Source organism: Brassica napus, chromosome C2 (genome assembly GCF_020379485.1).
Source record: "Brassica napus cultivar Da-Ae chromosome C2, Da-Ae, whole genome shotgun sequence".
Classification (NCBI taxonomy): domain Eukaryota; kingdom Viridiplantae; phylum Streptophyta; class Magnoliopsida; order Brassicales; family Brassicaceae; genus Brassica; species Brassica napus.
Genome location: NC_063445.1, coordinates 29,638,608 through 29,654,312, shown reverse-complemented (window position 1 = coordinate 29,654,312; position 15,705 = coordinate 29,638,608). Strand labels below are relative to the sequence as shown.

General features: G+C 33.6%; 1 protein-coding gene and 1 long non-coding RNA gene across 2 annotated transcripts; both read left to right on the top strand.

The window, feature by feature from the left end:
* The first annotated feature begins 8,105 nt into the window (after positions 1-8,105).
* On the top strand, positions 8,106-9,097 carry LOC111202632. The gene is made up of 3 exons (XR_002655532.2): positions 8,106-8,596; positions 8,697-8,754; positions 8,832-9,097. It is a non-coding gene; the product is annotated as an uncharacterized LOC111202632 (long non-coding RNA).
* Positions 9,098-11,947: 2,850 nt separating this feature from the next.
* On the top strand, positions 11,948-13,218 carry LOC111197753. Its single transcript, XM_048747471.1, has 4 exons — positions 11,948-12,251; positions 12,396-12,470; positions 12,595-12,803; positions 12,895-13,218. The coding sequence occupies exons 1-3, from the start codon at positions 11,985-11,987 to the stop codon at positions 12,712-12,714; spliced, it is 462 nt and encodes a 153-aa protein (XP_048603428.1). The 5' UTR covers positions 11,948-11,984; the 3' UTR covers positions 12,715-12,803; positions 12,895-13,218.
* The last annotated feature ends 2,487 nt before the right edge of the window (positions 13,219-15,705 follow it).

Below are 15,705 nucleotides of genomic sequence, written 5' to 3'. Positions count from 1 at the left end.
TAATACATAATAACTCAAACAAAACTTCGAAACTTCAAAATGTTAAAATTTATTCATGATTGGTAATATTTGTGAGTTATATGCCTAATTCAAACTAAATCAAATGTAATGCATGTTACCAATCAAAGCCCATATCCCAATACTAATTTTATTTGAAAAATCAGAAACATATATTGTCTGTTCATGAAACACATTCTATTTTGTGTTGTATTTTGGTCACAAAGACAATAATGTATTTGATTTGGACGTCCTTGTTAATTAGTTTATTATGAATTTCAATGTTGTAAATAAGACGAGAAAGTTAGCTTACTATTAGGCAGGATATGTAAAAGTTATATCGGTATATTATTACATCTATATATTAGAAGCTTGAGCCCGATGAAGATTGAAAAATTCATTCAGTCAAATATACATCTAAGATATTTATATTTCAATCTATTCCGGTTCAATTTACATTAACAAGTACCAGTTTAATAACATTAGTATTCCAATTTAATACAATAACTCTTTACTATATAATAATCCTGAAATTTAAAAGCATATCATACACACATGTTGTACTAAAATCCTATTCGAGACCGTAACACATTAGTAAATCTTTATAGATTAAATGTTGGTTTTGGACGGTACTGCACCAGTCTACATAAATTTGAAAAACTGATCAGTTCCCGTCTGAACACAGAACACGTTTAGACTGTAAACTACTTTTTTTTTGAACACACAATGCTTATATTGAAATTAAAAGCCTAATAGGCTAAGTCGGTTACAACCGCAGAGATCTTAGATGGTAAACTGATAAACGCAAAAAAAACTAAGACATGACGAAAGATAGATGTGGCTAAGGAGAGAAGAGATCCATAGAGAAGCTTCACTTGTAGTCCTAAAGCCCGCGTTCGAAGAAACGCAAAGAAGTCGAAATCGACGTTTAGGAACCCAACCAATGAGTTTTGAGAGCAATAAGTCTGTGAACCTCCGTAGAGTATAACAGATCCAGTGACAGGGTCGCAGTGTCGACTCTGTGAAGAAACGTCGATGCTTGAGACGACATAGTGTAATGGAGACGCAACGGTAACGTAGTAGCGAGTAAATCTGGTGAGTCCATACTCTTGCACCGTAGTTCCTGCGACGAGGAAATAGGTGGGGGATCGGAAAGCTGACTCTGTGAAGAACCGTTGATGCTTGAGACGGCGTAATGTGATGGAGGCGCAGCAGTGACATAGTAGCGAGCAAATCTGGCGAGTCCACACTCTTGCACAGTAAATCATAGAGATGCTGCGGCAGTTGAATAGAACAATGTCAAATCTGAACCAAATCTTTGGAGGGGTCGTCGCTTTAATCGAAAACATCACAATGGAAGATTCTGCAAACAAACCAAAGCTCAAAGAATGGTCGGAGCCCTGTAGAGTCTCAGCAGGGCATGACTGGGAGGAGGTGACATAGATCATAGTGGTATCGGCATTGCTGAGTTGACGAAGTGTGACGAAAAACAGTCGCGGACCGGACGCAAAAGATTCCCCGGAGATAGTGGAAACCATCTCCTTCTGAAGAGTGAAGAACATCACAACTGCAAGGAGGGATGTGGTGGTGGCTTGCGGCGTCGGAGAAGGTTTGACCATCAAGTGAGAGCCGGTAAGAGGACCTTGGATATACGTTTGTACTGCTTCCCGAACTGGTCGACATTTGCACCTAGGCCATGATGTGTGAGCAGGCTTGGAAGATTTAGAAGATGGGCCTTTAGAAGTCCAACTCTGTTCTAGGCCAATCATTTGTGTGAGAGCGGGTCTAGGAGCTATGGCACGCGGAGGGAGACAAGTATCACGGACCCCATTCTCACCGGAGTAGATGTCGACGACTGAGAGATAGAGGGTATCACGAGTTGGCGATGGTGAGGCGCGAGTCTCTTCGGAGTGGTCATAGACTCCGGTGCAGCAGTTCGAAGATGATTCGGGTTTGGCGTTTGAAGAACGGATCTCGTCGATCCCACTCAAAGCTCTGTCTACGAGCTTTAACGAAGGGAGAGTTGCTTGCAGCGGGTGGGGGTTTCTGACGGAGAGCTTCATCTTAATGGATACAGGATGGCCGTGGCTAGCAGATATGGAGTAAGGAGCGCTCGGGAATCCAAGGCGGAGCCATCGCTGGAGGGAGTATGTATCACGGAGAGACGAAAGGTTACTTGAGTCAAGATTCTGATAAGTCCCAGAGAAGCAAGTAGGTTCGTTGGGCTCAAAGAGAACCTCCTCAAGCAGAGGCGGAGACGTCCGCGTCACCGGAAGGGACGAGGTAGCGGTTGCAGAAAAGACAAAAGCAAACTCAGAAACAGGTTGTGAACAGAGAAAATAGGTGATGTAGAGAAGGAAAGCCGACGAGGAGTCCCGACGCCGGCGAGAAAATACGCCACCGGCGTCGGAAGCCATAGATCTGAGCTGTCTCGGGAGTTGTGTCTGGGAGGATGACGGCTAGGGCGAACTCATTGGTGAATCTTTTATCTACTTTTTTATACTGTAAACTACTAAACTGTGATAACTATGTGCTCTTAGAACATCACCAACAGTGGGTATGTTAATTTTTTTTTTTGGGTATGTTCATTAGAGTTCTTAACACTGAAAAATTGTTATTTTACTGCATATTAATTATTAATTTATATTAGTTTATATTACATAAAAGTCTAGCATTGAACTAAAGATAGGTGGTTCCATAAGTTCACAACCGGTTTTAAAGAACATCATCTTAAGAACTTTTTGCATTTCTCTCTCTTATTTCTTATTTATTTTTATTTTTATTTTTTTTATTCGATATCTGTCTCATACTCCCGATGGAGAAGCTCTAAAGGATGTAAAATCAATCCAACCACCAGAATCTTAGAAACCCAAAGTCTAATGGAAGAAAATGTTTGCCTTATCTGTTAAAAACGGACAACCAATTTAGTGAAGCTATGCAAGAAGGTTCTTTCTCTGCGTCCTGTCTTGATTGATATCAAGAAGTCTCCTTTGGCTGAAGAAATCACCCAAAAGTAATCAACCAGCATTGACTACATTTGCATTTATTTGTTTCAAGTCACTGGCTGAACAAGAAGACCATGTTGAATCTTGGCCTAGACTTTGTATATTGGAAGACCGTTTTCAATGTGTTTTGGTATTTTTTGCTTCTAAAAGAAAGAACTATATAATAGTGGTGAAGTTTACTCCAATATATTCATTTGAAGTAGTAATTTCTAATTATAAATTAAAAATAGAAAAGTAACATTTCTTCTCCTATTTATAGAAGAAAAAATAACAATTTCTATTTTACAGGAAAAAATAGAGTTGTGTTGGAGTACACTTGTATGTATTAAAACCTATTTTTACAGATTACATGTGTATTTTTATAAACTGCACATGGCCCAATAAAAATTTGGGACGAAACTGATTGTAAATTACATCAAATCATAATTTTTATCGTAATTCAAGTTTAGAATTAACTTATTATAACATATTATCAATTACAGACTTCAGTACTAATCAGAATCATGTCAAGGACTATCTTGTTCGGACCACAAAGATTTAGCGTAATGTACGTTTTACTATCTAAATTCATTTTTTTCGTTTTCAAGTTAATTGAATATTTTATATTTTAGTATTTTTCCATACCGACCACAATAGAGATGGAACCTCGCAGTATCCAAGTACATTCAAAACAGACAATCTATAATATAATGAGGCAGTTGCCTCATTCCTGAGCCGACACGTCAGCAGGTAAGTGGATTCCACTTTTAAAAAATGTGGAAAAAGTGTCAAGTCTGTGGCTCGAACCCGAGTTATTAAGTCGTAAACACCAACATTTATAACACTAACCTAAAGGATGCTTTGTTTAATCTTTTTTTCCTGCAAATAATAATGACTTTGACAGTTCATTTATGGGAGCCAAGAAGTAAAAGAAGAAGAAGCCAGTGAGTGTTTGACATTTTCTGTCTTCTTGAGTTTTTTTTCCATTCATTAAACTTGGATTTTGAAGATTATGTGTCTCACATTCTTTTTATTTTGATGGTTGTTACGTTGAATGAAGATCATTGAATAAAGAAAATGTCGATTCTCCAGAAGATTTGGAGGGTACTTTATATTTCTTTCTCTGATAATTCTAGCGACATAAATTTGAACCTTACATAGGAGAGCATCGTAATGACGAGAAAGAGGTGAAGGGAATTGATCTGCACCAGCAACGTTACCCGTGGGATGGAAGTGACATGGATTAGTTATACGACGAGGTAAGCATATCATTAGATGGTTTGCGGCCCATCTTTGAGAGTCGTCGATTGTAAGTGTCTATCGTTTTGAAGTTACACGGCACTAAGATGTAAAGAATTACTAATCACGATTACCTTACTAGCAGAGTTCTTTTGCACAATTATTGTCAATAGAATTAACACTTGAAATTGATGGTGCTATATTTCATGTTCCAAATGCTAACGCAAGTTCCAATGTTGATTCTCAGCTTTAACATGCCAAAATCACAATGCAGTGGGTGTTGTAAGGTAATTCAATAGGCACAAATGTTCAGTTGAAAAAAATTCTAAACTGTATTTATGCATCAAACTTATCATCCGTAACATAATAATATGTTTTTTCTGTGCTAGGAACCGTTTGTAAATAAATGTCTAGGATGTATATGACAGCTGAGTTTGTTGATTTTGACAGTGAAATCACTAAGCTTGCAATGTGTCAGGACAGCAAAAGCATCTCAGTTGATGGTTAGCTTTACAATTTCGTTGGTTTCTTTTTCCTATTATGTTGGATGTATTATTTTAGCTACCATATATCGCAACAGAGTGCTGACAATAACTCTAATAGATTTATATATACATTTAGAATTGGAAGTTTGGTGAGAACATGAACAAGTACTTCTGTCACGCTATTGGACAGTTATACGCCATTTCAAGAGAATTGATTTCTTATATTTCCCATAATCAGTAAGATTTTAACTATTTTGTCTACTTTGCATTCATACCTCATTCTCCATCTAACTTCTCGGTGCTACTATATAATGATCAAGTCATTTTCTGCACAAATAGGCAAGTGGGGATGCTACGTTGGGTACTTTTTATTGGGCTTGGCTATACAAAGTCTGTTGTGACTCTAAAACTTTTACCTCATTTAACATTGATTATGGTTCTTGGGAGAATTGCAGATTGTGAATGAAAAGCACAAGCAGGTAACATATGTGTAGCTGCGTTCGACTCGACATGTAGCGGTATCTGCAGATCCGCTGATCCCATTGTGGAGGTTAACATGCAATGTGTTGACCTGGAAATCATTATTTGGAAGCTACATTTCGAGGAATTTCCTCAACATATAAATAGACCATTGACAGAGTTTGATATTTATAATACTCAGTGATCATGGAGTCTACAGAAAACAGTCATTTTGTATGTTCTATATGGAACCAAAAGATATATCCTTTGTATGATGATTCATGCGTATGAATCTCTTATATGGGTAGCTTTTGTAAACACATTTGGGTTTATTAACAGTTGTGACAAGCAATTATATTTATAGTAAAGGAAATCCGTTGCAGCGTCAATAACAAATGCGCCTGTTTTTTGGTTGTTTGGGATTGAAATAGCTTATGGGGTTTCTAAATCAATATAATTGATTTGACTAAAGCTATCTTAGATGACAAAAAGAAGGATTGAAAGTTTAATAATTTCTACTTTAGACTTTAATTTCAACTAAATTATAATTAGTCTTTTATCCATATCATCTTAGTTATAAACGTACGGATTTATTAGAGTAAATAAACAGTTTCAACAATATTTAATATGTGATCTAATAAACAAAAGAACACGTAGGATTTTTAGTATTTAAAGAGACTGGAGACAATAGTTAATGAATATGAAAAGAATACGAAGCAGAATGATTCAAGCAAATTAGTGGCAACACAGAGCTAAGCGAGATAAAAATATCTATCAATAAAGAATGAAAGAAGAATGAGCAAGGTTAAGTTATTACACAAGCCAAAACTACGACAAATCAAACGACAGAACGTTAAAGCAAATGTAAACAAGATAAGAAGAGAGGGTGAAGGTAAAATACATTGAAAAACTGAATGCTAGATTAGTAAGCAAGAGGCAAAAATAGATTAAAATGCAAAAAAATCGCGCATTGGCGCGTGGAACGATCCCTAGTCGATATTAATTAGGTTTTTGTGCGTGAAAGTTGGGCCGTCTCAAATTAATTTTAGACACTGTTTAGAAAATTATTAATTGTAAATTTGACGATTTTATGAAGTAATTTTAAAAATTAATAACTTTGTTTGATCTTTTTTTTTTTAAATTATAAACTCTAAATTTAGCATTATATCTAAAATTTTAAAGTTTCTTACCATAATTTATCTATATATTTTTAAAAATTCTTATTTTTATATTTTTATATTTTTATATTTGGGAGTCTTGTTCGACCGTTCCATTTGCACGTGATGTTAGACGGCCCTTGTTGATGCTATAGTTTTACTTTAGAAATTAAGAGGTGAGTTTGCTTACTTTGGTTTTATTTTTATTCTTGCTTTAATTTTATTTTCAGATCACTATAAACAGTGAAAATTGATTTTGAAAAATAACATATTTCTTTTTCTAACTTTTCGGTGGTATATCTAATCTATTAAAATAGAATTACAAAAGTAAATCACCTTAAAAATTACCACTTATTTACAATAAAATGTCACTAAAGTATTTAATAAACTTAAAAAATAAATAGTCTTTGTCTTTTTCAGTTTTCTAATGATTTTTCCTAAAACGATTTTTAACTAAAAACACGGCAACAATAATTTAAGAAAATCTATATCAAATATTATTTTTTTAATTAGGGTCCAAAGTATTGCCTAAAATCGTGTTGATTTCCTACTTCATCGTTAGAAAATCTACACAGAACATATTTCAATCATATTTCATATTTCAATCAACTAGATATTGCGTACACATCTTCCTACATGACTCTTCACATCTATTCTTATATGATTATAAATTGCTTCATTTTGATCAGATAATCGTATTTCAATCCCATATATATTAATCTTAGAGCATTACAAAATGTTTTTCTTAGCCACATGTCATCACTATCATGATTCTAAGAATCATTAGAAAAGTAAGTTGGTCCATATAAATATATATCATACTTTTTATTAAACTAATTATCAAATTGATTAGTAGTGTACAAAAGAATATTCTCGATTTTTTCTTTAAATAAAAGTTACGGAATTACCTAATATGATTAACATATATATGACAATTAATGATTATGAATAATACATATTTGATAAAAAAAATTGTATACTATCTCTCTTTTTGTTTAATTTTATATTATTAAAAGAAATTAAACAATCACATTAAGCATATAATAAAAAATTAGATCTTTTCATATATTTTATATTTTGAATTTTGTAAATCGACTATAAATTACTAAAAATGGTAAAAATCTCACATTGAAAATTTAGTGATCAATGGTTTAACTTATTTTGTTCAAGCAAGATACAAATGATTATAAATCGTATGATAATGAAGTCTCATATTATATATATATATATATTAATATCATTTGAATTAAATTATATACTATATAAAATATATAAATATGTTAATTTCAAAATTTGCATTGAAGAATTATTGAGATCTTAATATTTTAATTTCGAAATTTATGTTGAAAAATCTCACATTAAAAGTTTTGTGATTAACAGTTTAATTTTTGTTACAACAAATATATAAATGTTAATAAAATCATATGAGTAGGAAGTGTCAATAATAAATCTTTATATTAAAATATACTATATATATCACTACAAAAAAGTGTGAATTACATCACATAAATTATATCACAAAAATAAATGATGCTATTTTAAATTACTTATTTACAAATGATGTGAGTATATCTATTTTTAAATCAATTATAATAACTGATTTTTTATTAATTAATTTAACATCATTTCAGCAAAATGATATATTTTTTTGTTAATGTGTATCACTTAAACGAAAGTGATGCTATCATATAAATTTATATCGATTAAATAACTGATGCATTTATTATTTTAGTTAACATCAGTTATTAACATGATACATAATTTACATCAATTAGAAAAATGATGCTAACAAAAATTTATAATAATCCTTTTCTTTAACATCAATTTAATAAAATGATGTTATTTTATTTTAATTTGTTTAAAATATTTGAGCTAGTAAAAAAATTAATTTATATCCAGAACAAAATTTGTAAAATTACAATATTATCATAGATTAAACACATAATTATTAAAAAGTAGCAAATGTGATTTGTTACAGTCCCCCAAAAATAGGAACCACCATTACAAGTTCAAATACAGTAAACCACTTAAACCCAATGTGATTACGAGAAGTAGTTATTATTCTTTTCTGTGAAGATCTTCTTATTCGTCACACTCTCTCAAATCTCTTTCATCAGTTTTTTTTTGTTCTCTGTTATTTGATTAAAAGCATTTTCTCAACATGAATCAAGTATTCTTATATGAATCATGATGATTATGTTTGTGTTTCTGTTTATAGAAGATTTGAAAGGAAGATTTTGCTTTTCATAAAAATCTGATGAAAAATTCTTGAGAGGTATTATTTCCTTTTTCTCCATACATTGTCAGGATCTCAGATTGTGACGACGTCTAAGTGTATATATATAGACAGACACGCTGATGCTAATGTACTGCAGGGATCTGAAGGAAATGATGATGATACAGGAAATTTCTAGGGTTCTTGGTATATTGAAGGTATTATATAAAGATTTTAACTTTGGAATGAATCACATAACTCTATGTCCTAAAGATTGGCACTGTTGTTCTGTCAGGTTTCAGCAGCAATTGGATTTGATCATGTTTCTTTGTTGTCTGCTACTTAGGAGTAACAAGCTCCACGCCATTTCATCATTTTCCATGGCCAATTGAAGACAAAATGAAGAAGAAGAAAAAGAATTTATTGAAGAAACTGCTATGGCCAATTCTTTTAACTATATTAACAAGTTGTTTTCTTTCTTTGAATTCATTTTCCAGTCTTATTTGTGAGGCTTCTCCTTTTCTTCTTCCTTCAATTTTCACAGGAACAAAAAATAAGAAATGCTTGATTAAAATATTTTTTTTATTGACATAAATTTAAACATTGTACAAACGATGGCAGTATTTTAAATAGATAATTATAAATGGGATAACAGCTAATCCATTTAATTTTTTAATATCATTATTTTATTATTAATAGATAATATAATAATTGTAATAAATTATTTTAACCGTTGAAAATTTGTCACATCAGTTGTTAATAATCCCTTATATACTAAAGCGCAAGTCGCTAACAAATAGAAATCTGACACATGGCATATGTTTTACAAATTTTAATAACATAAATGCAAAAAAAAATACAAAACAGTTTCGTGTGCTTATCTCAACTAATCTTTTCTATAAAAAATTAAAATTTCCTAATATTCCTCACACTGCACCATCATCTCATGATCTTTGGAAACGGTAATCTTTTTTAAGATAAAAATTTAACTCACAGAGTTTTAACTCAAATTCATCTCTACTTGCATAAATTCCTAAATTCTTTGTAACAGCTTCTAACTCTCTGTCTAAAGTGTGAAATTGCAATTTTAAACAGATAGATTGAAAATTTTACTAACCGTATCCATAGTATCGAATGGTGGATCAATATCAACGAAATCTCTGGCAAACCCACGGTGGCACAACAATAGGCTTCAAACGGGTAGGCTAATCGTACTCCAAAATTAGTAGTGTCCAGGTTATTAACTCTAAAAACACTCAAACTCTTCCTGCTCAAATTTTAAATTGCGTCATGTTGAAATTTTTATGGGTGAAAGTGATAACGCAAGTAAACGAAGTCAATATCATTTTCAAAATAGATTAAATCAATTCTGGATTTGTTGGAAGTTCTTATTTTGTGTGGTGGTGGTGGTGGTAATTTAGAGAAGGATAATAATGTGCACAAAAAAAAGAGAAGGAGAATAATAGAGACTCGCCGTAAAGCACACATACAAAATCTTTCAGAAATTTGAGAAGTGCCACAAGAGAAAAAATGATGATCATTAGAAGACAACAAATGGAGCTGGAGAAATTCAGGTGATAGGATAAATGAAAAAGACTCATATATCACCTACTAATCTGATCAGTGATCAGGTTGGTCTTCCTTATTTTTTTATTTATGTGTTTATTTTGTTTACTTTTGATCTATATATACTTTTTCACTTTTACTTTTCTTCTAAGCTTAACCAAATTTGTCTGATTTTTTTGGAAACAAAATGTCAAAGCATGTATAGCATTGAAAATGAAGAAATGTAAAAGTTACGGTGAAAGATAACAAAAGCATCCATAGGAAAAAAAAGAGAGATAAACAGGACAAAAGACACTAATGGAGTTTATCTACAAAATAAGGTTGATATGTTAATAGTACTTATGGAAAACACATGTTTTTCTTCAATTTGTGTTTCATATGTAATAAATTTTTATTTGGTTTTGAAAGAAGATCAATATTTTACTTTCAGGATTTATATTAGGGCTCTTTATTTTATGCAATTGTAAGTTATAAATATCAATTTAAAAAAATGCAAATTAACATTGTTAAATTTATATTTACTATATTTAGTGTATATATACATACAAATAAATAAAAGCCGTGCATAGCACGGGAGATATACTAGTGATTTAAATAGTTTAAGTCGACTATTTTAATTTATACTAATATTAATATCATTTAGAAATTTGACACATGGCATATGTTTTACAAATTTTAATAACATAAATGCAAAAAAAAAATACAAAACAGTTTCGTGTGCTTATCTCAACTAATCTTTTCTATAAAAAATTAAAAGTTCCTAATATTCCTCACACTGCACCATCATCTCACGATCTTTGGAAACGGTAATCTTTTTTTAGATAAAAATTTAACTCACAGAGCTTTAACTCAAATTCATCTCTACTTGCTTAAATTCCTAAATTCTTTGTAACAGCTTCTAACTCTCTGTCTAAAGTGTGAAATTGCAATTTTAAACAGATAGATTGAAAATTTTATCAACCGTATCCATAGTATCGAATGGTGGATCAATATCAACGAAATCTCTGGCAAACCCACGGTGGCACAACAATAGGCTTCAAACGGGTAGGCCAATCGTACTCCAAAATTAGTAGTGTCCAGGTTATTAACTCTAAAAACACTCAAACTCTTCCTGCTCAAATCCTAAATTGCGCCATGTTGAATTTTTTTTTCATCGACCTTTTCTTTTCTAATCTACTGATAGCTTTTTTGCTACATGCTGGGTGAAAGTGATAATGCAAGTAAACGAAGTCAATATATTTTTCAAAGATTAAATCAATTCTGGATTTGTTGGAAGTTCTTATTTTGTGTGGTGGTGGTGGTAATTTAGAGAAGGAGAATAATGTGCACAAAAAAAGAGAGAAGGAGAATAATAGAGACTCGCCGTAAAGCACAGGTACAAAATCTTTCAGAAATTTGAGAAGTGCCACAAGAGAAAAAATGATGATCATTAGAAGAAAACAAATGGAGCTGGAGAAATTCAGGTGATAGGAGAAATGAAAAAGACTCATATATCACCTACTAATCTGATCAGTGATCAGGTTGGTCTTCCTTATTTTTTTTATTTATGTGTTTATTTTGTTTACTTTTGGTCTATATATACTTTTTCACCTTTACTTTTCTTCTAAGCTTAACCAAATTTGTCTGATTTTTTTGGAAACAAAATGTCAAAGCATGTATAGCATTGAAAATGAAGAAATGTAAAAGTTACAGTGAAAGACCCAAAATCACTCTTGTGTCTATCCTCACCCTTTCTTCCTATTGGTTTACTTGTTTTTATGACAAGGATCACCATCTGCACCGTTGGATGATATTGAATCTAACGCTTGAGATTAACTGTATTTTTTCTGTTTTAATTATTGTTTCTGAGATCTACGATTCAGATAAGAAAGAGAGATAAGAGATGGAGTTCGTAGATGGTAGAGAAACGAGAAGACGCGACAAAGGAGAAGACGCGACGTCAACACCACCACAACTACCATCGTTCGTTACTATCACCACCATCGCCATCTCTCCCATCCCCAATCGCTCGTCACCACCACCATGGCTTCTAAGATCCGTCTTCACCGGAGTCGTCACCACCACCTTCACGCTCGTCTCTTCCCTCTTTCTCTCGGAGAGAGTAAACCTGCTGAGTTTCTCGCCGACGTCTTGGTGGTCACAGAGAGAGGTAGGGTTCTGCAGTTGTATTGTACTATTTATTGCTTTGAGTTCTTGATTTGAGGAATTATAAGACATAGCTACTTGTGAGAACGTTGATGGCTCTATATTTTTGAATGGTGTTGTTGATTTCAATACAATTTTTTTTTTCCAGATTGTGGAGAAGATGATTGAAATGATCGACTCTGGTTTTGATTGTGGGAATGTGATATGTGCCAGATATGACAAGGTGAACTCTCCTTCTTCATTCTAAAATTCAGTGTAGGATGCATCATACTTATCTAAGCTATGAACTCTTTTGACCTTTGGGTGTTTCTTTATCTAAGCTAATTTACTTTGAACACCTTCTTCAGACCTTGTTTCTAGGAAAGCAATGCCAGCAAGTGTGGACCTCCTCTATGACATCTCAGATGATGTATGAGAACAGAGGCTTAAGTCGGAGTTGGCAGAGAAAGCTAGCGGTGGTGGTGTAGGCCTAATGGAAGAAAGTATGCTGCTCTCTCTAGTGCTTTGGGTACTTTACCTTGGGAAAAGCCTCAATCTTCTGAATTTGAGCAACTAGGTACATGGTTTACTTTCTCCTTGTTTGCTATTGAATTTTCAGAGTATTGACTCATGAATGTTGGTGTGTTGGGTTTAAATTAATCTTACAGGGAAAGTGAATACGCGGCATGGACACTTGCCAATGGCTATGCACTTAACCACGTCACTATCTCTGTCCATCGGCTTAAATCTCATCCAAACAAGAAGAAGAAGAAGAAGAGAAGAAAGAGACAGGAAGAAGTAGACTACGGAACTGCGATGGGAGGGAGACCGCAGCTTAGAGCTTTAAGTTTTGGTTTATTAGGCTTGGTTCAATTTTTGTTTTGGTTTATTTAGGTTTGGTTAATTAGGTTTTGGTTTAATTTTTTGGTTAATGTATAAACTGATTTTATTTGTAAACAAAATTTAATTAATAAATAAAATTTAATTTTTAATTATTGTTTTTAATCATTTAAATATTTTTTAGTTTTTATAATATGATTAATTGTTTTTATTACAAAAATTCGAAATAAATATTACATTTTAAAAAATAAAATCAATTCATTATTATAAATATTAACAATTGCATAGAAATTAATGCTATTGTTGTTTATTTAACTATAGCATACGACATATCTGCTATCAAAAGTGTCGGACCTATTATAACGGGCGCTGTCAGAGCGTTTTAGGGAGCGCTATTATATCGAATTCATAGCGTTTTTCGTCCGCTATTACTACTCATATTTTATGTAGTTAATTAACATCATTTTTATAACCGTTACATTTTAACATCACTTAAACTAAATGATGTAAGGCGGAGCCCCGTGAATGTGAAGAAGTTATGAAACTAGTCAGGAAATATGGGAAAATATCAGGTCAATGTATCAAATTTGATAAATCCTCATTGCTCTTTGGTAAAAGGATTCCAGCGAATCATCGGCAACATATTAAAGATACACTTGGTATCCAAAATGAAGGTGGAATGGGATCCTACTTAGGAATCCCAGAAGAAATTAGTAGATCAAAACGTAAACTTTTTGCTTTCTTAAAGGAGAAATTATTACACAGAGTGAATGGTTGGACAGGTAGATGGTTGTCTAAGGGAGGAAAGGAAGTCTTAATTAAATCTATCCTATTAGCTCTTCCGACTTATGTCATGTCCAGTTTCCTGCTCTCTTTGGAGATATGTGAGAATCTAGCAAGTGCCATTGCACAATTCTGGTGGAGCTCGAATCCGCCAAAAAGAGGTATTCACTCAGCAAAGTGGGAAAAGATGTGTGCTCCTCGAGAGGAGGGAAGAATTGGGTTCCGCATGATCCATGAATTCAATCTAGCTCTCTTAGCTAAGCAGCTTTGGCGTCTTGTTCAGTTTCCAGAATCATTAGTAGCGAGAGTTCTTCGGGGGAAGTACTATCGTCTGAGTTCGCCTTTGTGAGCAGGCACAGTGGATTCTCCATCGTATGTATGGACTAGCATTATAGCTGCGAGGAAGTTATTGCTCTTGGGTATCAGAAGCAAAGTGCATTCAGGATATGAAATTAATCTCAGGGAGGATCCTTGGATTCCTTTGACGCCAGCAAGACCGGCTCGTTCTCGGGTTCCAGTAGTTAACCCAAAGATGTCTGTTAGGACAGTCTCATTAATTTTGAATCAAAGGAGTGGGATGCCCGATTATTGGAACAGTATTTAGATCAAGAGGATATACAGATGATTCAGAGTTTGGCCATAAGCCCTACTCATAGACGAGATACATTTTGCTGGAGCTACACTAAAAATGGACAATATACTGTCAAGTCTGGATATTGGGTTGCTACAAATTTGATGAGGGAAAATGAGGATACTGAAGTTCTTCAACCTAGCATAACCAAACTCCAAGCCTTTGCTTGGTTAGTGAACGCGCCACAGAAGATCTGTCATCTTATATGGCAATTAATATTAGGACAGGTAGCGGTAACAAGGAACCTGGTACGCCGCAATATGCGATGTGATAATTATTGCCCGAGATGTGGAGAGCCAGAAGAAACTGTTACTCATGCGATCTTTGAATGCCCACCGGCTGTACAAGTTTGGGCATTATCATCAACACCATCGAGTTCTCAAATCTTCCCGGTATTAAGTATCTATGCTAATATGGATTACCTTTTTTGGAGGAAGAATAATATTATGAAGCCAGAGGATGATAGAGATCCTTATTCTTGGATAATTTGGTATATCTGGAAAGCTAGAAATGACAAGTTGTTTAGAGGCATTGAAGAGACCCTTTGGAGCTAGTCAAGTATGCTGAGAGTGAGTGCCAAGCTTGGTACAATGCAAGGAAAACTACACATGTCACTCCACAATTACAGATTGCTGAAGATATACATGCCTTAAGCTTGGGTAATATTTGTATGGTGGAAGGTTCATGGACCTCCACAGCTCAGTTTAGTGGAATGGGATGGGTTTAAAAGGATAGCTTGGGAAAGGTTCAGCTCATGGGAACAAGGAATCTAAGGAGGCGTGAGACACCTTTACACTCGGAACTGGAAGCGCTAAGTTGGGCAATGGAGAGCATGATACAACACTCGACTGTCAGAGATTTAGGACAGACTGCGAGGACCTGATTGCAATGATAGAGCAGCCACAAGCTTGGCCTAACTTCTCAACTGAGCTGGAAGTCATTCAAACTCTTCGGTTGTGTTTTTCGGACTTCAAGATCAGTTACCTCCCAAGGACACAAAATGCGATTGCTGATTCGTTAGCTAGGAATGCACGTTCTTTTCATAGACCTTTATGTTATGTTGGTTGTTCTATTCCGGTCTGGTTACCCAGACCACCACAAGTTTGAGTAATATAATAGGTGTTTGCTACCAAAAAAACAAAAAAAAAAACTAAATGATGAAAATATTATTATTTTTTACATCAATTATTAATAAAATGATATAAATTATTTGCATCACCACTTT